At 50.5% G+C, this 24,116-nt stretch overlaps 1 protein-coding gene across 1 annotated transcript in view; it reads right to left on the minus strand.

The window, feature by feature from the left end:
* Positions 1-2,951: 2,951 nt before the first annotated feature.
* Positions 2,952-24,116, minus strand: part of PPP2R1A (protein phosphatase 2 scaffold subunit Aalpha) — a 37,220-nt gene continuing 16,055 nt past the window's right edge. The window contains exons 3-15 of the mRNA XM_043600220.1: positions 23,182-23,282; positions 18,901-19,133; positions 17,849-17,996; positions 17,591-17,746; positions 15,512-15,626; positions 15,337-15,407; positions 14,765-14,899; positions 8,139-8,312; positions 7,799-7,859; positions 7,043-7,197; positions 5,919-6,061; positions 3,571-3,662; positions 2,952-3,417 (exon numbers count right to left, since the gene is read on the minus strand). Coding sequence (XP_043456155.1) covers positions 3,401-3,417; positions 3,571-3,662; positions 5,919-6,061; positions 7,043-7,197; positions 7,799-7,859; positions 8,139-8,312; positions 14,765-14,899; positions 15,337-15,407; positions 15,512-15,626; positions 17,591-17,746; positions 17,849-17,996; positions 18,901-19,133; positions 23,182-23,282 — 1,601 coding nt within the window. The 3' untranslated portion in view covers positions 2,952-3,400. The remainder of the gene's footprint in view (positions 3,418-3,570; positions 3,663-5,918; positions 6,062-7,042; positions 7,198-7,798; positions 7,860-8,138; positions 8,313-14,764; positions 14,900-15,336; positions 15,408-15,511; positions 15,627-17,590; positions 17,747-17,848; positions 17,997-18,900; positions 19,134-23,181; positions 23,283-24,116) is intronic.

Below are 24,116 nucleotides of genomic sequence, written 5' to 3' on the forward strand. Positions count from 1 at the left end.
GGGAGAGATTTGTGGAGTTCTGATCTGGTATGTCCATAAGAGCCCACATCAGACACCCAAAACACTCTGGGTCTGTTTCGTCGTCACCTGAAAAACACAGCTGCACAGAGAAGGACTAAAGGGAGTGGTTGGAGCAGGGATTTCCTTAGACAGGAGGGCCGATGACAAGGCACATGCTGAGGCTTTAAATTTTGATTAGATCTGAGAACAGGATGGGGACAGGGCCTTCCTTCCAGCTTCATCTTGTGTAACTTCCCTGTGCGTTTGAAAAGCAGAAGTGGCCTCAAGTCTACCTCCTCAATCTGCTCTCCTCAGCCACAGCCCCCGCTGAGGCCCTGCCCTTGCCCCCTAGGACCATCATCCCAGCCTCCTCTCTGGCCCCCTGGCCTCATTTGACCCCAGAAGGATCTCCCCTAAATCTTGCTGGATCTTGTCCCTCAGGGTCACAATCAATCCCTTCACTGTATTTGAGGGCTCTTCAAAATCTGCCCCCACATACTTCTCCCCAGTGTCACTCCCCACTTGTTTTCCCACTCTCCACACTCAATTACTTCTGTTTCCTGAGGAGTGAGGAGGGAAAGCTTTCCAGGTAGAGGTTCGTGTTACGCGCAAAGGGTTGGTGATGTTGAAGCGCGTGTAGCTTTGCAGGAACTGAGACGGTTTCTCAGAGAAGAGCAGGTGGTCTCAGAAGGCTTGAACCCTGGTTGCCAAGATGACTGCATCCTTCCCTTTACTCCCAGATCCAAGTGTTACCCAGTCTCAATCTGTCCCCTTGAGAAGCTTCGCTTCCCTTTTTACCCACAACCTCCCCAACTGCACAGTACCTGCTCCAGCTCAAAACGCCTCTCTTGCTTAGACCATATCCTCCAGGTCCTCCCACCCCCTTTAATTCTGATGCTGTCACTCCTTTACCAAAATCCCTGTGGCTGCTTTCAGCTTCCAGGATAAAGTATACATCTTCGGCTTTCTCCAAATGCTCTATACACTCTGCCATCAGCCTCACCTTATGCTGTTGATGCCTCCACCCGCCTCTAACAGAGCTAAGATGGAACTCGAAGTTTCTCTCTGGACCATGTGTCGGAGACTATTACTGGCAGCCCCCCAGTGAACCATACCCTCCAGGTTTTCACATCTTGCGAGGTCCCTCCCCACACAGACTCTGAGCTTCACCATGTGACTAGTTTTGGTTTGTGATGCGAGCAGAGGTTTGAAAGCGAGTAAACTGGGGCTCGTTCTCTTGGAAGCTGCTTTGGAACCATAAGCCATCAGATAAAGAGGTCCAGCCACCCTGGAGAGGTCACGGTGCTGTAACAGGTCTCGGATGAGGTGGTACTCCCAGACACGGGAGTGACAAACTCATCCTGAACATTCCAACTCCAGCAGATACCATATGGAGGAAGCTTCCAACTGACCTGAGCCCAGACTGCAGAATGATGAGGAATACATTTTCATTGTTTTCAATCACCAAGTTTTGCAGGTGTGTTGTTACACAGTAATATATAGATGAAACACCACGCAGCATCCATCTGAATGTTCTTTCAACAATTAGTGGTAGACTGCCTACTGAACTTGAACGTTCACCATGCTGAAAGCGATCACACTGCCCCACCCCCAACTTCATCAATTCTTCAGTCAGTCAGTCCTTCAAATATTTATACCCCAGGAAAGGTACATTTGTGTTGGGTGCAGGGTGGGGCCTGAATGTAAGCCACAGACCCTTCCCTTATGAAACCAATGTAAGTCAAAAACGGGAGGAACGGTTTCCTTCACCCTCATCCCCCAGGGCGCAGTCGGGCCTAACAGTAGGGACTCAGTAACACGAGGGCTGAGCTGGTGAAATCGCTTTGCCACCCAGTGCCAAGTTCCCGTCCACCCGGCTGAGCAAAATTTCACTCAGTATCGCGTCCTCTGTGAAACCTTACACGTACCACCATCCACTAAGTCTCCTGTTCCTCTCTCCGGGGCTCTTTGGCCCCTGCATCAGTTAGAATTTGGTGACCTGCAAGTGACGAAACCCCAAATGAACAGTGAGTCAAACAGTTTAACTCCCCCAAGTAACCCACACTGCTGTGGGCTGTCACAGCATCAGGGACCCAGGCTCCTCTTATCTTGTTCTGCTACCTTGCTGGGCTTACTGGCCCGAGATGGCTGCTCCCACTCCAGTCATCTCATCTGTAGTCTAAAATGCAGGAAGGAGGAAAAGCAGTGGGTGCATAGCTCCTCCTGGGGAACACTTCCTAGAAGCTGCACGCACCGCTTCTGTTCACATGTTATTGGGCAGAATTTAGTCACAATGCCACTTCGAATGTCAAGAGACCTGGAAAACGCCTTGAATCCAGGCAGACGTGCCCAGCTACAAAGCAGAGTGTCTCTATTAGTGAAGAAATGGGAAGAACTGGTATTGAGGGACAACAGGCTCCATCCTGCCGGTACCCTTCCCACTCATTCCCTGTGACGGCCCTGGGGCTTCCTCAGCAGCAGGGCCTGACCCACAGGGGGCTCTCCAGCAAGGCATAGCTTCTCACGTGCTACGCGCGGTTACCCACTTGACATCTATGAACTTATTTAGTCCTCACGCTGCAATCTCGACTCTACCGTTTTCCCCATTTTACAAAGTACAAAACTGAGCTCGGGGAAACTGGGTAACCTACTCAATCAAGGTCACACAGCCATTTCTAAAAGAACTGGGATCCGGACCCAGGCAGTCTGGCTCCAAGGCACCTGCTATGAACCACCACATACTTGGCTGATGTCTGTGAGTCTAAGCTGCAGCCAGGCCTCTGCTGGCCACAGACACCTCATGGACCCTCTCTACCCTGCAGGCCAGCTACACTCCTGGTGGTTCCCCAGAGAAATCCCAAGCCCAATAATTAGGTCTTCCCCAAAGAGAGTGGGAGAAAGCATGGCCTTGGTGTGGCACCCCTCCTCCATGCTAGTGACTAAAACCAGAGGACCAGCTATTTCTAGACCTTTATTTCTCTGTGAAAAGGGAAAAAACAAAATAAAAACGGCACAGTCGACACACAAAAAAACCACTGAAGGGGGTGGGGAGAGGAAGGGAGGAAGGGAGAAAGGAGGTGGAGAAGATGGGGTAGGGGGTCCCCATTACAGCAGCCGGAGCCAGTGACCCTGGACACTCACATCTCTGTGGATGGAAGTGGCCCCTTCCTCCCAGGGTCACTGCCCTGTCCCACCTTGTGCTCCCCAAGGCCCTCGGGAGGTGGACAGCAAGAAGTCGGATTCCCAGGCTGGGGAGAGGAAGAACCGTGCTGAGGGAAGGGGCCTGGGGTCAGACCATGCACAGGGAGTGACAGCCAAAGGCCCCCCACCGTCTCCCTGAGGGAGGGACTTGGCAGGGGAGGGTGAACACCAGAGGCCGGCGTTGGCTCCTCTTCCAGCATCAGGCGAGAGACAGAACTGGGGGAACAGGAACAGGAGGGAGTCAGAACCACAGCTAGCCCTCTGCCCCCAACTGCTCTGCATCTCTCCCTCCCAGGAGCTGCTGTTCTCAGGCCTAGGCTCGTCCTTGTACACCACCCTCCCGCCGGGGTGTCTGAGTTCACGCCTTACCAGTTAGAGCCTCCTGGGCGAAGTACTTGACATCCACATCCTGGTCCTGGGTCAGCTTCTCTAGGATGGGCTTGACTTCACTCTGCAGTGTGCTGGAAGGAGAAAGGAAAGGCGAGGGAAAGGGTGAGGCAACCTAGGCTGGGGGCGTGAGGGAGGCAGAGGGTTTCTGGGCAAGGAGGGGTTCAGATACAGACACGCACGTGTGCCCAGAGATGAAATGACTTTGCGGGCTGGAAGTCTAACAAACTAGGACAGAGGAAGATAATTAACAGAGACATATCAAGTGCTGAAGGAGAAGTACCTGGCCCAACAGGAGCCAAGGGGGAGGTATCTACTCTCCAGTAAGGGCCCCTGGGAAATGCACCCACACAGCAAGTCAAGTGTTTGGGGAAATGAAGGCATGTTCCCTTCCAGTTAACAGAACCGTTCCTTTGCCCCACACAGCTACCATTCTCTCTTCTATCATCTAGATCTGTTTTGCCTATTTTGGAACTTGACAGAAGTGGAATCACACAGGCTGTTTCCCTGGATCCGTCCGGCTTCTCACTCAACATGACGCTGGTGAGAATCACCTGTGTTAAGTAGAGCAGGCGTCTTCGTTGCTCAATACAGTCTCGCACAGTATGAACAAACCACGATTTTATCCACTGCACTGCCGGTGGGCACTTGGGAGTGTTTCCATTCCGTGGCTAATATGAATAAAGCTACCACGAACGTCCTTTTGCTACAAATAAGCACTCGTTTCTCCAGGAATGGACGTGCTGTGCTGGCTCACAGTGTACTTACACTTAGCTCCACTAGATTCTACCAGTTTTCAGAGTGACTGCACCTATATGCCACTCACGGCCTCACCTGCTGTGTATGAGAGTTCCAGCCATTCTACAAACGCCGAATGACCCCGAATTTTTTTCAGGTTAAGCCATTCTGGGGTGTATTTTCATTTGCGATTTCCTGATGGCTGATGATGTTGAGCACCCTGTCACATATTAATGGCTACAAGGAGATCTTCTTGCAGAAGTGCGTCTTCAAGTCGGTTTTGCCCATATCTTTCTTGGGGGTTTGTCTTATTGATTAGTAGGAAGGTAGTCTGGATGAGTCCATCCTTAGTCAGAAATAGGTATTACCCCCAATCCTCCCAATCAGTGGCTTGCCATTTTACTCTCATAATGTGTTTCTTTTTTTGAGAGAGAGGGGGCATGGGAAGTGGGGGAGAGGGAGAGGGAGAGACTCTTAGGCAGGTTCCACACCCAGCGCGGAGCCCGACCTGGGACTGGATCTCACGACCCTGAGATCATGACCTGAGCCAAAGTCAACAGTTGGACGCTTAACCAACTGAGCCACCCAGGGGCCCCTCATAATGTTCTCTTTCAATGAAGTTCTTTTCAATCAAGGAGAACTCACCAACCTTATCCCCCGGTGAGCTATTTAACAAATCTGAGCAATTTAATAAATCTTTGTTAAGTCTTAAAGATCTTGTCCCAAATTTTCTTCTAAAATCTTTTTTATTTTTCTGATTATGGTCGATTATCTCTAATTCGCTCACACACTGAAGTGGGAACCCGCCCCCCGCTCCCCCCCCATGCATATCCAACTGACTGGGCTGTCTATGAAAATACCTACATTTCACTCCTCAACTGCAGTAGCACCTACTGTTATATACACACAGGTCTGTTTCTGTGCCCTTGATTCTGGGTCATTGGGCTACATTATTGTGCCAACACCTCACTTTTTAATTACCATGGTATCATAAGTCTTGGTATCTGGTATTAGAAGTCTTCCAACTTTTTCTTTTTTGGGACCACTTTTCCTACTCCAGATCTTTTCGTTTCTGTTAATTCCAGAATCAACTTGTCAATTTTTCAATAAAGAACCTGCTAAGATTGACTGAGATTATAATGAATCTATACATACATTTGGGGAACAATTCCATCCAAGAATATTAAGTGAATCTTTAATTTCTGAAAGCAATGTTCTATAGTTTTCACTAAAAATGTTCTACATCTTCTATTAAATTTATTCCTTGATATCTGATGGGTTTGATGCAATAAGAATACACATACACACACATTCAAAAATAATTAAAACTTGCTAATTTCATTTTCTTCCCTGTTGCTACCAGTATATACACAACTGCCATCCTACTGCCTCCCTCCCACTATGAGGTGGGCCATGGGAATTCTCATTCCACATCTGAGGAAACTAAGACCTTGGGAAGATGAAGAGACCGGCCAGGCTTACACAGCAAGAGCCACGCTGGGTCTCCAACCCTAGGCTCCAACTTCAAAGGTCAAAGATTAAGATGCCTAGAATCAGCCCCGCCGGTGTGTGAAGGAGGGTCCAGACCTCACCTGTTGTCCAGGATAGGCCCTATCTTCTGTAGGGACTTGGCCACATTGAAGCGGACATTGGCGACAGGATCCCCAGCCATACGCAGAACTGTAGGCAGCATGTGCTTGGTGGTAATGTCCTGCCCACAGACCTCAGACAGCACCTGGGGGCGGTGAGTGACAGAGAGGTGATTATACAAAGCTCATGGCTAACTCCCATTTCCTCCTTCCTCTGACCAGGCCACCTCAGTGATCATCACGCCTGAGGGTGTCGCTGAGCAACATGGGGGCCTCTGAGCCCAGGTTCACTCACTCTGGAACAGTTTATTCTCCCGAGGCTGCCATCTCTACTAACGCCCTCCTAACACCTTAATACCACTGTCTCCCTATCCTGGAAGCCCTCAGCTCAGACTGTCCTGGTCCTATCTCCCCATCCTCAGACTTCCCTTTATCTTCTGGGGATGGGCTGGATTCCTAACCCCATGATGCTTTCCTTAGTGTGATGGTTTCCAAAGTGAGATGTGGGAAGAAATCGTCAGAACACTCAGTTATATTTATATGTTGTTAAATTCTATCTTTTAATTTCTAGCTATGTGGATGGTTTATTTAAGTGACTAGAAAGGAGCTCTTGCTCCACATAACACAACTGTTCTAAGCCCTGTGCGTGTATGGCCAGATTAATCTTTACAACCTCCTGAGTAAGGTATTGTGATTAACAGGATGAGTGCTTTATTGGTAAGAAAACTGAAACACTGAGCAGTTGGGAAATGTCCCAAGGCCTATGACTAATCTATGGCAGAACTAGAATTAATGAGTAGGTCTGACTCTAGAGCTTGCACAGATAAACAATGTATCATATGTAAATATACACATATACTTTATAGACAACAAGAGGGATGCTCCGAAAGGTTTGGCAGTCACTGCTCAGCAGGCCAAACCTCCCCAGTCCTGGGTTCTCCCCATGCAGGTCCCTACCCTGGCCTGTAGTTCCCCAGGGACCCATCCCTGCCCTCCTCCCCGCCCCCAACTCTACCACGTCCCCACTCCCGAGCCAGATGTCTTCCTAAGGACCCCGGCCATCCCTCCTCTCCCAGGTACTCTCAGTTCCCTGGGGGACAGGCCAGCGGGCAGGTGGGGGCACTCACATTGATGCAGAAGAGTGTAGTCATGCGGTGCAGGTAGTTGGGGTCCCCAGACATGGCTAAGACCTTGGGGATGATAGTGGCATGGGCCCACTCCTTCCCAAACTTCTCCACCAGCTTCTTCAGGTTGCTGGTGGCCGCCTCACGGATGGCATAGACTGCAAAAGGGTGGGGATTCAGAAGGTGAAGGGCTGAGCGGGCAGGGAGCAGTCCCTCGCTACTGCTGACCGGGCAGCCCTGGGTGCCAGGCTGCAGGTGAAGCAAAGCCTGTGCTACTTGCTAAAGTGCGGTTTCTTTTCGTGCAGTATCTTCCCAACAGCTCCAAGACACAGCTTCCACTACTGACCTTTTTACAGATGGGTAAACTGATATGCCTAAGCAAATTATTTAGTAACTAATACTTGGAATGGCAGTGAAACAAACAAACACTTTTACCTCAGTGAAAACAATGAGCAGTTCTCACCCGTTTCACAGATGAGTGTGCTCGAGTTTCCACAGCCAGGGGCAGGATTCCAGCCCGAGTCACCTGCCCAGCCGCCCTGGCACTCTCTACACTGTACCGGGCCAGGCCGCCCCTGGGTGATCTGCTCTGTTTCCCTTCCCACCCTGCCCTTATCCAGGATTCTAAAAAGGGAGCTGGTCCACATAAGCGGCAGATGGCCTGGGGCAGTGATTCCACACCCCTGCAAGCCCCAGTCAATGCCGAGTCCATCCTTCCTGGAGCATCAACATCCTCCCCCACCTGCCGGAGGGACTCACCATGATCCACGAGCCATGCCATGCACAAGGAGTTGAGCTTCTCATCAAAAAACTCTACCCCCTGCAGGAGAAAAAAAGAGAAGGAATCAAAGGAGATTGGGGAGTTTCCAGCGATACACAGGGAAACACACCCACCCAAACACATCAGATACTCCTCAGCTTCCCCTGGGGGACTCCCTTCCCTTCTCTGTTCTAACGGAAGTCTCTTCACCTTTACAGCCCCATTTCCCATGCCCCTTCCTCCTACTCCCCAGACAGCCCTCGGGGGGCCTTGGTGACACTGTGAGAGCCCTGGACACGCTGAACACAACAAGGCCTGACTCCAGGCCGCCTCACTCACCAGCTGTCCGGCTAGCAGGGGCATATACTCGATGATGGCCAGCCGCACCCGCCACTTGGCGTCTTCGGCCAGCTCCACGATGGCGGGCAGCAGGGATTGGGACAGCTGTCGGATGCCAATGACCTCGTTCACGCAGTCCAGGTTGGAGATAATGTTCAGCCTCACCTCCGGGCACTGAGGGGAGGATGGGGGTCTAAGAGGATGCACCTGGCCCAGAAGACAGCTCACAGAGCTGCACAGCATCAACTCCCTAGAAGCCACACCACCTCCCGAGGGCCTGCTACTGCCCTGTCCAGCTCCTCTTCAGCAAGCACATTACGTGAGCAGCTTTTTGAATCTCACCACAGAGCATAAGAGATGCTTAGCTTTTCTGAAGAACTGGCAGCAATTACTGCAAAAATATGGTGCTCTGGAAAGAACAGACATGATAACATTCCCATTCTGCTGTGTGGCAGCTGTGAGCCCGGCAGCAAAGGACAGGGCCTCCCTGGATACTAATCTGTGACAGGGAAACATACATCTTGCCTCGAGGGTGGTTGAGACCATTAAAGTGCCTGCTGGTGTCTGATCCACAAGAGGCGTGATGTGCGGGAGCTCATTAGTATCACTTCTATGACTTCTATTCTTCCCGCTAGTCTTTGAGCTCTGTAAGGAGTAAGTCTCATTCATCCTTATGTCTCCAGGACCCGGCAGAGTCTCTGGCCCTTAGCAGGCACTCAATACACTTCTGCTGAAGGAATGCACTTTCAGCTGCCTGTTGACTACCAATATTATGAGCGCTGACTTACTATATAAGTACATGCACATATATATTATAAGATACACAGACACAAACACATGTACCCCACCTACTTCCCTAGAGGAGGAGAACAACTTAAAAGAAAAGGCACATAAACAGTTACTGTTAATCAAAACAGAAGCAAAAATGAACTACTTAGACTTCATCGAGACAAAAGTCTGCACAGCAAACAGTCAACAAAACTAAAAGGCAGCCTGTAGAATGAGAGAAGATATTTGCAAATGATATATCAGATAAAGGGTCAGGATCCAAAATCTATTAAGAACTTATCATGCCCAAAACCCAAAGAACAAATAATCCAGTGAAGAAATGGGCAGAAGACATGAAGAGACACTTTTCTGAAGAAGATATCTAGGTGGCCAATAGACACACAAAAAGATGCTCAACACCACTCATCATCAGGGAAATACAAATCAAAACCACGATGAGATACCACCTCACACCTGTCAGAATGGCTCACATTAACAACATAAGAAACAGATGTTGGCGAGGATGCCGGGGGGGGGGGGGGGGGGGGGGGGGGGGGGAACCCTCTCGCAATGTTGGTGGAAATGCAAGCTGGTGCAGCCACTGTGGAGAACAGTATGGAGGTTCCTCAAAAAGTTACAAATAGAACTACCCCATGACCCAGCAATTGCACTACTAGGTATTTATCCAAAGTATACAAAAATACAGATTCGAAGGGGTGTATGCACCCCGATGTTCACAGCAACATTGTCAACAATAGCCAAAGTATGGAAAGAGCTCAAATGTCCATTAACTGATGGAAGGATAAAGAAGATGTGGCATATAAATATAGATGGAATATTACTTGGCCATGAAAAAGAATGAAATCTGGCCATTTGCAACAATGTGGATGGAGCTAGAGTGTATTATGCTAAGTGAAAGAAGTTAGTCAAGAGAAAGACAAATACCGTACCATTTCACTTATATGTGGAATTTAAAAAACAAAACAGATGGGGGTGCCGGGATGACTCAGTTGGTTAAATGTCCAACTTTGGCTCAGGTCATTATCTCACGGTTTGTGAGTTCGAGCTCCATGTCAGGCTCTGGGCTGACAGCTCAGAGCCTGGAGCCGGCTACAGATTGTGTCTCCTTCTCTCTCTGCCCCTCCCCCTCATGCTGTCTCTCTCTCTCTCTCTCTCTCTCTCTCTCTCTCTCTCTCTCTCTCTCAAAAATAAACAAACGTTACAAAAAATTAAAAAAACAAAAACAAAGATGAACATATGGGAGGGGAGAAAGAGAGAGGGAAACAAACCATGAGAGACTCAAACTGAGGGTTGATGGAAAGAGGTCGGTGGGGGGATGGGCACCTGTGATGAGCACCAGGTGCCATATGCAAGTGACGAATCACTGCATTCTATTCCTGAAACTAATATTGCATTATATGTTAACTAACTAGAATTTACATAGAAATTTGAAAAGAAAAAAAATTTGCAAATTTAAAAAACAAAAACAAAAAACAGAAGCCCTACTAGAACCTTGTTCCAAATTGTATGTTCCCAGATGGCAAACGTCACAAGTAGTTCTTTGTAACCTGAACCAAGTAAGAAACGAATCAATGAACCAAGTAAACAAGTACACAGTGCCATAATGGGTTTAACTCCGCAGATCCAGGTCGATCCAGATCCAATTAGGCATGTTCCAAACAAGGGCTGGGCCCCTGACCAGCTCCTGGGAGAATATCCTGTCTGATGAGAGCGTCTTTGTGGTCACCTGGGAAGCTTGGGCCATGCCGGACAGACAACTCTAACAACATGACTTACAGGGAGGGCCATGGGCCATGAGGTACCAGCTTGACCTCTGGAGGGGCTGGATACAGAGTAACTGAGGTCAGCCATGCAGGCAGCTCCATTCCTTTGCTATCTGACCAAACCCTCTATAAAATCCCTGGAAACCAAGGCGCAGTGAGCTTCCTTGGTTGGCAACACGCGGTCACACATCACTTGTGGGAGATTTAAGCGCCGTCCATAGGACTGCCAGGAGAAGACATCTGGGGGCTCGTGCCAGGTCTCCTGTGCACCTGCTCCCTCACTGACTTTGTCCATTCACTTTGATCAACAGCAACCACAAGTGTGACAGCTCTTCTGGGCAGAGGGCTGTTCTAGCCTATCGCTGACCCTGAGCATGGAGGTGGGGGCGTAGATGACGGGTACGGCCACTACTGTGAGGACAGCATGGTTTGGCCGGTACCTCCAGAGTAGAATCCCCAGAGGCCCTGCCTACGAGCACATCTTTTCTTTATCAAACACTGTAAGGTCTCATTTAGGAACAGAAGACAGCCAGTTTCCAGCTGGCCAGTCCAACGGCTAAAGAACTCTCAGAACCAACACCATTTCCCTCCCTACAAGGTATTAATTCAGTTCTTTCTAGAGCCAAGGATGCTGAGGAAGGGAGGAACTATTCCAGTGCTGTCCACCCTGCTGGTGTCCTTTTCCTGTGACAGTTGTTTAAAAGCCTGAACTTACATGAGAGACTATACCTGTTCTTCTTTCTTTCCCTAAGAAAGATTCCTGGAGCGGGAGCTGCCCTGTCTGCCATCCTAACCCCAGGTTAGAAAAGTGCGTTAGTGTAGACGTACATGAGTCACAATCTACTCCAGGGGAAAGTACTGAGGATGATTCAAGTCAACTGAGCGGACCAAGATGCGGTCAGAGTCAGGGCTGGGAAGGGAGAGGAGAGAGCCTTGTGCATTACCCCACTTGGAATGAAGGCATCTGTAATACCCAAAAGAGAGGGAAATTTCTTCTTTGAATAAGTTGAAAACTAACTGGATTGATGGCTCATTTGAATAACAGACATTTGAAATGCATATAAAACCACTGTGATGGCCTTCCTGCACTGAGCGGAGACCCATGTGAGGAGTCTGGCCTCAGTTTTCAAACACGATGAAAAATTAGGGGAGTTAGCACTTATCCAGGGATGTGAACGGAAATGTCCCGACAGTGAGTGGGCCGATTTCCTTTCTCCAAAGGTTAGCCATACACAATTCTAAGGATGGAAAAATATGGTGTGTGCCTACTTGGGAGTCTCACCTCTGGAGACAAGGAAGAAATGGGCCCCCAACAAAGCACACCGTCTAACTGGATTTGGGCTCTGCAGCAGCACAGGAGCCGAGCTAAGCCTCCTCTGTCAACAGGCTTCCTTCCCCCGGCTGCCACGTCATTCCCTGATGTGGAGCACCTGCCATCTCAGAAAGCCCAGAAGAACTCTGGGCCACAGCTCAAGAGCAACCCTCGCTGGGGCATCTGAAAAGGTCAGGTACAATTCTGAGACTCCGTGTCAGCCAGAGACCAGAGACAAGAGAGGCCTTTCTCAGATGAAGGCTTTCCCACAGACACCACTTACCCTCAGGGATGGCAAAAAACTATTTCCTTGTTAAAACACAAGCAAACAAAAGAACAAGGCGTAGAAATGAACCAATAAACCAAGTGAGTGTGTGCAGTGAAGGGTTAACTCAGCAGGCCTGGACTGTACAGGGCTAGTGCCTGCCCAGCTCCTGGGAGGTCATCTCTGAGCCCCTGCTGCACAAGCCAGTGTCCTGAACACAAGAGAAGATACAAATACGATGGCTTAAACCATTTAAAAACCTCTGTTTAGGCATACCCAGAAAAAGGCCCTTTTTATTTGGGTAAGTTTATAAATCTTATCAAGTATGAAATGTAAAGTTTACAGGTCTAGAATTGAAATTCCAGATACAAGCCAGATGAGTATCGCACACCAAGAAAGCCACGATGGGTCAGGGCACTTGGGTGGTTCAGTTGGTTTTAAGAGTCTGACTCAGTCTCAGCTCAGGCCATGATCTCACAGTTCGTGGGTTTGAGCCCCATGTCGGTCTGTTAGTGCAGAGTCTGCTTGGGATTCTCATTCATGCTCGATCTCTCCCTCTCAAAATTAAATAAATATTTTTAAAAAATACAAAGGAGGGGCGCCTGGGTGGCGCAGTCAGCTAAGCGTCCGACTTCAGCCAGGTCACGATCTCGAGGTCCGTGAGTTCGAGCCCCGCGTCGGGCTCTGGGCTAATGGCTCAGAGCCTGGAGCCTGTTTCCGATTCTGTGTCTCCCTCTCTCTCTGCCCCTCCCCCGTTCATGCTCTGTCTCTCTCTGTCCCAAAAATAAATAAACGTTGAAAAAAAAAAAAAAAAAGACAAAGGAAAAAGACAAAAAAAACCCATGATGGGTCTTGTCTTCTTTGCAAGAGAAGCTGCCCTGGGGCGCACTACGGCTGCGGGAACAGGACCATCATGTAGCACTTGCTGAAGGCGAAGCTGGTGCAGAAACCGGCCCTAGCTGTGGCACTGCTGTAGCACATGTGGGCTCACCTTCACACGCAAGCTGAATGTGGAGCTCCCTTTGATGCCAGGAAGCAAAATGCTCCTCGAGACCCTGGTGAGGTGTTAAAAGGACACAGAAGCCAACGCTCACCAGCCAAGCTGTCTCCACTTAAGCATCACAAGCAAATACAAACTATATTTGTAACAAGCTATAGCTACAAAAAGCACCCTTATAAAAGAAAACGTGTGTGTGAAGCACTTCACTTAGGTCATAAAATTTGAGTCATTATAAAAATGAATTCTGGTTTGAACTGTAACAAGTGACACAAATAAATGATCAACAGTAAGATTATTAAGCTTTTCTTTAGCAGGTGCACAGTCTTCAACAAAAGATTCGTTGAATTTGTAATTTGTACAAATTTGATTTGTAATTCTGGGGCTGAGAGATTATCCCATCATAGCGGAATTTAATAATGTGATATTTTGGGGGAGTGGCAGGGGACTGAAATCTGATGCGATTTCCTAGCACTGTGTGTGCTGGGGGAAGGGCGGGGAGGGCAGGGAGAGAGGGAGACGGAGGCCTTTGGCAAAGAGGAAGTCACAAAGCACTGAAGAGTCTCACCGTCTGCCTGGTCACCACCATGACAGGAACCAGGGAGCCTGCAAACCACCCCCCTCCACATAGACCTTCCCCATCTCTGTAGCCACACCTCCTCTCCCACGAGTCTGGTCTCCCTGCACCTCTTCTGGCTTCCTTGCTGCAATCTTTCTTTGACACTAGCCTCAGGGTTCCTTTCTGGCACCCACATCTGTGATGCCCATAGTTCAAGTCCAAACTCCTTCCCTGGCTGTCACCCCACAACCTGTCTAGCCCCCGCCTGGCACTCTCATCTTCTGTACTCCAGCCCAAATGAATGGCAAGGTGTGGTCAAATGACTGGCTCTGGCCAGTGGGGCATGTGGGGCGTGGAACAGACTGGTGGGTGCCCTCTTACAAGGACCACACATTTCCTGTTGTCTAATACCTTCTGCCTTCATCCTGGCTGGGGATGGTGAAGATTGGAGCAGCTGCCTCAGACCCAGAGAGTGTGGAGGTCAGCAGAGGTAACCCCTCATATAGGACCCACCTAGCTCTGAACTGTTGTAAGAAAATTATCTTACATAAGCCACTGTATTTGGGGGTCTTTATTACGGCATCTTTGCCTAAATCCTAACAGACATGAACTTATCACAGCACCTATGCGATCATGGGATTGCCCATCTCTCTCTCTCCACTGTCAGTCTCTGAAGGTCTCTCAGGAGTGAAACTGTCTTAGTCTCTTTTGGTGTCCCTGATCCCCAGAGAAAGAATTGGCACAGAGCAAGGGAGTGCAAAACATTGCCTAATATAAGTGAATGAGTGAACACACACTCCGTTGTGCCCACCAATATCCAACTCATTCGGGACCTGGGTGTCTGTTGAGATTCTAGGAGATTCCAGACCAATCTAGGAAAGCAGCTGACCCACCTGTCGCCTCTGCCAATACAGAGCTCAGAGCCTTCCCGGCACCATTACCTCATCCTTCAGCTGAGCCAGGAAGAGGGGCAAGAGGTGCTCAATGGTATTGTCTTTGCCCAGGATGGGGGAGAGGCCCATGATGACGGAGGCCAAGGCTGACTTCACGTGTTGGTTGGCGTCTGACACCAGCTCCTGGGGGGGACAGGGAAAGGGGAGCCACAGGATCAGGACAACCCCCGCAGCAGCAAATGGCCAAGCAGACTCCCACTTCCTAAGAGGCCTGAGCCATGGCCTGCTTTTGCCCATCTCCCGCATGGAGCAGGGACGGTTTAGGGCACACAGGTACACGGCAATTTCTTACCTGTCCCACCTGCTTAGAGTTCCATGTTCCCAGTAGCCTCCACCCAATCCCAAGGCTCTTGGGACTTTTGAGAGGAAGCACTCCCACCTCCAAGCTCGGCCCCAAGCTTCAGATTCTGCCTGCACTCAGGAAACCCAACTGCTTCCAACCCAAGTCTGCCTGGCCCCAGAAGGCTGGGGACTATCTGCGTCTGGATGTCCATAAAGCCCCATCTCCATCCCTTTAGCAGACTCAGATCTCCCCTAATCCTCCCACCAAACTCCATTACCTTGATGCAGGGTAGTATCTGTGTCATGATCACATTCTCCCGACAGTCGGCTGAGAGATTTTCACAGAATTCTGTGGAAGAAGGGAGGCAGAAGAAGGTGAAACCTGACATCTGGTTCTACCTCAAACCCCTCAGACACCCATCCATTTGCTGTGTTCTGGTCGCCAGCACCAACCTTTGACCTTGTGGGAGGCTGCGGCCCTCACCTCGGCCTCACAGTCTTTCATCAGGTTCTGGAAGGCGGGGACCAGGTCTGTCTTGGTGATCTCAGGCCCCACTGCTTTCTGGAGCTGCAGACAGAAAGCAGGGGCTGTGAGACAGCTGGGCAGGTACTCTGGGCAATTGAGACCAGAATCAAAGTTCAAGGCACCAGAAGTGAGGGTAAGAGTGCGCCCTTAGAATCACTGCTGAGATCTAATCCCAGCACCACAGGGTGAGCCGGGCCAAGTCTTCAAGCCTCTCTGAGCCCGTTTCCTTAAAAGCAAAATGAGGGCCATGAGACTACCTATCGCATAGCGCTGTTGTCTGCATTAAGAATGGTAACACATCTCTACCACTCAAGCTATTTGGGGTGGGGTTTTCTCCCCCCACCAAAAAACATTCCAGTCATGTGATGGCTCTTGCTTTTTAATTTATATTCATCTGTATTTTTCAAATTACCAGAAGATGAATTATTTTTCTAATGAAAATAAATGTATACACATTAAGGGGGAAGAAGCCTGCTAGGCCCTGCCTATCCCCTGACTCTTGAAGCCCTAGGAGGAAGCAGGACAGTTCATGACCGAGAGGGACAGACAAAAACTCTGAAGGGCCTAATGCTACCTGGAACAAATGTTGCCTCTTCTCCACGTAACAGGTATTTACTGAGGATCTCTTGCAGGCCAAGCGCGGCTCAAACAGCGTGAAGATCCCTGCCTTTGCTGAGCTTTTATCTAAAACCCAGTGTGATCCAGTTCATGCTGTCCAGAAGACAAGGACAGAATTGTCTTTAACCATGGTGCTGAGCCTCCAGGGTGCGGCCACGTGCTAACATTTTCACAGGGAACATGGATGGTCCCGGGAAATATTATCCGGAGGCTCCCAGTCCTTCCACAAACACACTTACAGGAACAGGGAGCCATGGGGTGGAGTGCACCCAAGGTCAGACCCTGAGCCTCTCTCTGGCTTTCCCTCACATGGGGCCCCCAAGAGTGAGCCCCAAATGCTGCCCCTCGCACTGGCTCTGGCCTCCCAGGGCCCTGTGCGCATGCTGTCCTTTTGCTGGGACACAGTTCCTATCCCAGCTCCCACCCACCCATCTTCTAGAACCAGCTGCAGCACCACCTCCTATTCTCAGTGCCTCATGCGTGTCTGTCGGCCTGGGCACCGTTTCCCTCTACCTCAGTAGACCTTCCCCTTCAGACTGCCTGCCCCATGGAGGCCAGGAATGCGAATTCACTGGATCCCCAGCACCCAGAAAAGAGCTGGTGGTCAACAAACATGATGGTGGGAAAAGCAAACTTGGGTCTCCATGGAAAGAGCACTGTCCTCAGAGTCAGAGACACTGGATTTTGTCCCTGTTCTGTCTGCCCAGTGGAGTCATTCTGACCCAAGTTTTGAGCTGTGCTATGGGCTGAACTGTCCTAACCCCTCACTATCTCACAAAGTTGACTGCATTTGAACACAGGATTTTTAAAGAGGTTATTATGGTGGCCTTAATCCAAAATTACCAGAATCCTTATAAGAGGAGGTTAGGACACAGGCATGCACAACGGGGAGACCATGCAAAGACACAGGAAAAGACCATCTACAAGCCGAGGAAAGAAGCCTCAGATTAACCACCCCAGAGGACACCTTGATTTCAAACCTCCGGCACCCAGGAACAGTGAGGGAATAAAGTACCACCCTGTCTGTGGTACTTTGTTATGGCAGCCCCAAAACTAATACAGGCTATGCCTTCCCTTTTTAAAAGGACAAAGTTCAATTAGGTCAAGAGTAGACAGGTACTACCGTTTCTCTGCTCTTATGGCTCTCTGCAGAACCTGAACTTGGCTTCAGAATCCTTCCCAACACAGCACTTCAAGTTGCCAGTATTACTCAACCGGGTTGGCCATGTGAAAGGAGACCCAGCCAGATGATCAGAGATCTTCATGCTCAAATACCTGATGACTCCATTGGATTTAACTAAAACCCCAGCTCCTGTATGTGGCCCCACTCCTTCCCCTCTGAGGGCCTCAGTTTCCCCATCTGTGAGACGTCAACAGTCCCCACTCACCTCTGTGAACTTGTCGGCCACCATGTACCGGACACGCCAGGACTTGTCCTCGGCGGCCTGGCGCAGGGTGGGCATCACCAGGGCCTCCAGATCCTCCTGGGGCAGGAGCTGGGCGATGTTCACACACGCCTCTACTGCCAGCAGCCGCACCGAGTCCTGGGGAGAGGATTGGAACAGGGAGAGGGAGGCAGAGGCCCGTTAGCTCTGGGATTCCTTGTAGACACGGTTTGGAGGGGGAGGAGGCTGGGGAGCACCCACCTGCTCGTCAGAGGCCAGGTTGGAAAACATGGGGATGATCTCACTCTTGACGTTGTCCAGCTCCAGCACCTTGGCAAACTCCCCCAGCTTGGAGGCTGCGGCCCGCCGCACCATGGGGGTGTCATCTGAGCACAGGTTACGGAAGTACCTGGGGGTTGGAAACGGGGCTCAGGAGGAGGAATCCCTAGATCTCACAGCAGTATACAGTGAAAACAGCAGCTGGCTTTGCCTGCATGACCCCGGGCAAGTCAGGACCCCTCTCCCGAGTGTTCCCAGGCCTACAAAATGGAGCTGACGGCGATACTTCCTACCACACAGGGTGATAAGAAGTTTAAATGATAATGTGGGTGAAAGCAGAGCAGTCAGTCTGCACATGGTTAAGTTCCAGTGCATGGAAGGTGATTATATCATTATTGACCATATAAAGCTGTTGAGCTAAGAGGCTGGTCAGGGGCCCCTCAAAGGTTTTACTTTTCAGGAGCAACTGCTCCAATTAGAGATGCATGGGGGAAGCGTACACACGTGTGTACACACACACACACACACACACACACACGAAGCACGTGTGGCTAGCTGTAAATCAGTATGCTGTCATGTAAGAGCTCAGGGCCTGAGCTTGCTCAAGGACAGGAACACATAGTAATGGGAGATTTTAATCCAATTAGAAGCATTTTTGTGAACTGTTCCAGGAGAATCTTACATGCAAGAAATTCTCTGGGGTATCAAGACTAAGGGAGGAGGGTGGAGGAGGCAGCCAAACTGAGCCAGCGTATGTGTGAGGGCTCTGGACCTAGGGCAGGCGAAGACAGCATCACACAGCACGGGTGGAGTGCTTTTATGAGTCAGATTCCATTCTAAGCACTTTGTACATGGTAATTCTTGTAAATCCTTACACACCCAATGGGAGGAAGGAGCTCTCATGTCTTCATTTCCTAAGTGAGCATGAGGCTGTGTCTGGATCAGGCCTGGGGACACCAGCTCTCAGGGGCGGGTGGGGGAGGGGGGCTGAGCTGACAGAAGGGGTCCACGCTAAGGGCGAGGCTGGGACTCACTGTCGAAGTTCTGCCTTGACGGCGCTGGACACACGGGGGTAGCAGACAGAGAAGAGGCCACACGCTGAGGTGCGGGAGGTGAACCAGTCACCACCCGCCAGCCGCTTCACCAGCGGCACGAAGTGGGCCTCGAGGTCAGAGGGCGAGTGTTCATGTGAGATGGCCCGCAAAGACTCCACCGCTTTGTCCCGCACCACTGTCTCCTCCACCGTGGCCAGCGACTCCAGGGGCGGCTGTGGCAGAGAGTACAAGGTCACTGCAGGGTCCCTCCCCACCGCCCCAGCCTCAAGCCCCGCCTCATGCCGCTAGCCCATCTCCTCCAAGGCCCTTGAAGGTGCTTCGGTGAAAGCCACGGACCTCACATTTATACCCATCACTTTCTGAGCAGGTGGCCATAGTTGTCATTAGCTCTCAAAGTGCAGGGATAGTCACAGATGTTGACTGAACGTCTATTTCCTGGGTGTCCTAAACAGGGCCATTGCATCGCACAACTTAGGATGGGGGGAGGGGACAATGCTGGCTCTAACTCACTGAAGCCTATGAAGTAGGTCCCGTGACTGTCTTCATTTTACAGAAGAGGAAACTGAGGCACCGACAAGCTAAATCACTGACCCATGCTAGTGCTAGCTACAAGCCAGGACCCAAACCGGGCCACCAGGCTCCTGAGCTTACACAGATAGAAAGTAGAAAGCATGGCTGTGGTTTCTGTTAGACGACTGCCCCCAGCAGCTCACATCACTGGGGAACCTGGGCCCGGGGACCGTAAAGCCTGGAGGGGGCAAGCTCCTTTAGGGATGTCTGACTGGCTCATCCCTATGTCCCCAGAGCCCAGCAGAGCTCCTCGGATAGGGTGGGAACTTGGCAATTACTGACCAGATGAAGGGAGACTTAAGTGACTCTAGTCTGTGCAGATAAAGGTGTGGAGGCCTGCAGTTTAAAGTCCAGTGTACTTGGACACATGTCAAATTCAGGAAGACATCATAAACGGAAATGCCTCCAGGGCCCAGGAAGGCAACAGAATGAAATAAGGAGCAAAGATGATGGGTGGGAGGAGGGAAAGCGGCAGAGCTGGGGAGGGCGGCTTCATCAACTAGCTTGGCAGGAAAACACAGCTGGTAAAAGCATATCTATTGTTCTCCAAAAGCAGCCGAAAGGGCCAGGTGTGTTTATACGTCAAACATCTCATTCAACACATGGTACCCCACGGATGAATCTTGAAGACCTCTGCCTAGCAAAACAGGGCAGTCAGAAAAGGCCATGTGTTGTAGGATTCCTTTATATGCAGACCCTAGAGTCACCAGATTCATAGAGACAAAAAGTACAAAGGAGGGTCCCAGGGGCAGGGGAAGAGGGGACATGGGGAGATGCTGGTTAATGGGGACAATTTCGGTTTTGGAAGAGGACAGATGGTGGTGATGGCTGCATCACAATGTGAATATATTCCGTGCCACAAAACTGTACAGTTAAAAACGGCTAAATTTGTAAATTTCACATATATTCTACCACAATAAAAACAAAAATTTAAAAATCTCATTTACGAAGACTGGCAATGATTCAAAAGGAAAATGTAATGCTGTTCCAGCCTGGGGGGCACCAGTATGTGGCCTCTGTCATAAAGCCAGGCTATCGCAGGGTTTCTGGTTCTGGACCAGCTCAGAGCGTGGCTGAAGGTGGTATCACTGGGCTGCTGCAGGGGCTGGGTTCCTCTTATCCTGGTTTTCTTGCTCCCCCCCGGCTGGCACATGGGAGGTCCTCAATCAGTATTTGCCAGGTTCAGTATTTACCTCAATCAGTATTTACCTGTTCCACTCAGAGAAAAACCTATCACTAGAACAGAGGCCTGGGGACCAAAGCCAGGCGGCTCGTATGTCATGCAAGGGTCTCTGCCCAGTGGGTTGCCGAAGGCAGTGGTTGTCATAGCGAGGTCTGGACCACCCACAACAGGATCACTCAGGAGGCCTAGCCCAGCACAGGCCGTAAGAATATCAGACCATAAGAATATCCTGGGGCCCAGGAAGGTATGTGGTTAGGAAACTCAGACAATGTTTTCCCATGATGAGCTGTACCGCAGGGCCTCTCTACAAAGTAGAGAGGGTGGAGCTCTCAAATCCAGAGAACATGCAGGGGAGGGGAGAGGTGTGAATCTCCTAAAATCACTGTACTTTTATGAGAGGGTCTAGAGTTTTCATCGGATTTTCAAAGGGACCCATAAATCCAAAAGGGTTAAGAGTTGATGACACAGAATCAATCCTCGTGCTATAACTACACGGGTCCCTGTGAAATTAATTCCATTTCACCTCTGCAGAGAACAAGGGCTCGGACACACCTCTGGGTTCCCAGGACCCATAGCTGGTACTCATGTTTGTGGAATGAACAAACTGCACAACAGCCATTTTCCATCGCTCTTTAATTGTCAAAATCCAGACTCACTGCCACCTCCTCCAGGAGGACTTCCTGGATAGCTCCCCCACCCCATCTGAAACAGGTTAGGTGCCTCCTCTGGGCTCTAAGCTCCCCCAGCTTCCCTCTTGTGCAGCTCCAATCAGCCTGTGGAGCAACCGAGAGCCCTTGGAGGGTAGCAGAGAGGAGTGGCAATGGTTAAGAGACAAGGGCCTAGGTTCAAATCCTGACTCTGTCTCTTCTCAGCTCAGGCAATCCACCTAACCAGACCTGGAGCCTCAGTTTCCTCATCTGTGAACTGGGGCTAGCACCATCGTGCATCTCCTAGGGTCGCTAGGGGAGGTGACAGGTGACTGTGCAGAAGGCACCTGCAGGCACCAAGGAGCACCAGCATTTGGACCTGACTGGCCTTTGCTGGTGCTTGGGGGTTCTGAGTGCTCCGTGGCCCAGGGCCCTGAGGACGTGCCTGCCAGCTCATGTGAACACCAGAACAGCAGCCCCAGAGGACATGTGACTCTCCCCCAGAAGAAGTATGGGATGACCCTGACATGGCAGGGAAAGAACCTCAGGGTTCCAGCCCTGCTCCCCAGTGGGGAGGCCCACGCCAGATGAGGGCCCTGGGCCCCTTGTTGAAGCTATGGGGTGCATGTTTTCTGCTCCTAAGTCCTCAGAGACGCTGCTGAAAGCTATACATTCTCTCCTCAGAAAAACTGCCAGGGGTTGCAGAAAGTTCCGTGGAATTCAAGGGACTCCTTTTAGGCTGGTCCCCAGACCTCCTCATGTTCCTGTTAAACGACCCTAATCTATGCAAAATGTATGAAATGACCTCATTTGCATATAATTTTCTGTGTGTACGTACACGTAAATTATACACGTACACACAGACGAAAGCTGACAGACCAAAATTTAATGACAATTATCAAATTTCTTCAGACATACCTCTCCTTGGAAGAAAAATTACTGCATCTGCTCAAATCCCAAACTCCCCAGTTTTAAGAAGTGTCATTATTGCATACACTACTAAAAGGAAGAAAGGCTAATAAAAAACTTAAGACATCATTAAGGGCAGATGCCCAAGTACACAACTGTGTCTTTACGAACCATGACAGACAGAATTCCTGGGGGTGGGGTGGAGGTGGGGGCAGCAGTGGCCCAGGGCTCTGAGGGGTGGTGGGAACCAAAGGACCGGGAACCCCCCAAGGCTCCTCCCTCCCGGGTCACAGGACCAGAGTCCTCCCTTCTCTTCTCACAAACAGCAGTTACTATTAGTATCTAAACCCCTTCTGTGTCCCCAGATGCCACCAAGCACGGGGGTGCTCATGCAGGTTCCTGGAATCCCAGCTCAGCCACTTAACACCCGTGAGGCCTTGGCCAAGATGCTCAACCTCTTGGCGTGTCCAGTGGCTCATCTACAAAAAGGGAACTGTCCCTACCCCAAAGGGTGGACATCACCTCAGGACACCATAATGACACTGACAGTGAGCACCTGATAGTACTTACCACATGCCAAGGGCTTAAATCAATTATAAAGACAGGTTTTAGGGACTCCCATTTGATAGATAAAGTATAATGCAGACAGGTTAAGTAACTCTTACAAGTCACACAGCAAATAAGCGGCAGAACTCAGATTGTCTCCAAGGGTGGGGCCTGCCACTGCTCAGGCAAGTGTCCAGCTAACAGTAAGGCAAACAAGTGCGTTTTGGGTACTGCTGACTTAAATGCCATTACTGACTTACTGCATTAAAGAGAATGTCGAAAGCCTTCCTGTTCCTAGAAGGTGGCCCCCGGCCTCTGCTGTATTCTTCCCACCCTGCTCCTGCCAGGGCCACGGGTCTGATCCCAAGGGGAGGGCAAGGGGACCACCCTGCCTCCCAGACTCACCAGCAGGCAGTGCACGTACTCGGGGCCTCCCACCAGAGTGGTGAAGGTGCCCAGCTGTTCCGCCAGGGCCAAGAGGACCTCATCCTCATCGTAGATGGTGTCTGTGGAACCAAGACAGACTCCGTTACAGTCCCGCCCCAAATCTGACCCCAGCGCCTCAGTGACCCAAGCTGGGAACAAACAGGCTCCGTTCTGCATCCTCAAACCGTCAGCACCCAGTTTCCCCACTTTCCACCTGGGCTGGTGCGGACACTGGGGCACAGGCTTGGGTCAGAGGACAGAGCACCAAAGTCCCGCTTCTGTCATTTACGAGGTGAGGGACCCTGGGGAAGTGAGACCACTCTGCGAGCCCATTACTACCCCTGTAAGATAGTGCTAGCCCACCTCTCACCACGAGTCAATGAGGAGCAAACAAGACCACACAACCAGAGTGCAGAACCCAAGACATGGGGGCTTCTCGCTTCGGTCCAGATTCTACCCTCAGCACTGCCCTCTCTGCCAAGAGCTCATCTTTCTCTTGAGCCTGAGAAATTCTTCTCTGTCCTTCAAGACTCAGTTCAGCTACTATTTCTTGGAAGCTTTCTTGACCAGACCAGGGCACGTCCCTTCTCCACACTCCCCCCAACTTCAAGCCACCTTGATCAGAATCCTTATGTTAAGGGTCTAGGACTGGCTCCTCTCCGTACCCCAGTTTCTGCCAGAGACGAGCACCGCAGGAGCTCAGCCCAGGTTTGCTGAGAGGACAGATGACCGTGTGAAGACAGAGCTGCTGTGTTCAACCCAAAGACCTTTGTCCTCAACTGCTGACCTCTGTGGCAGAAGATGTTTCCGGCAGGAACTGCTCACCTCTGTGACAGAAGAAGCTAATACCCCTGGCACCTATGCTAGCATTTCGACTTCCTGAGGTTCAGCCAAGCATACAGCAACCCAGCCAG

Source organism: Prionailurus bengalensis, chromosome E2 (assembly GCF_016509475.1).
Source record: "Prionailurus bengalensis isolate Pbe53 chromosome E2, Fcat_Pben_1.1_paternal_pri, whole genome shotgun sequence".
Taxonomy (NCBI): Eukaryota; Metazoa; Chordata; class Mammalia; order Carnivora; family Felidae; genus Prionailurus; species Prionailurus bengalensis.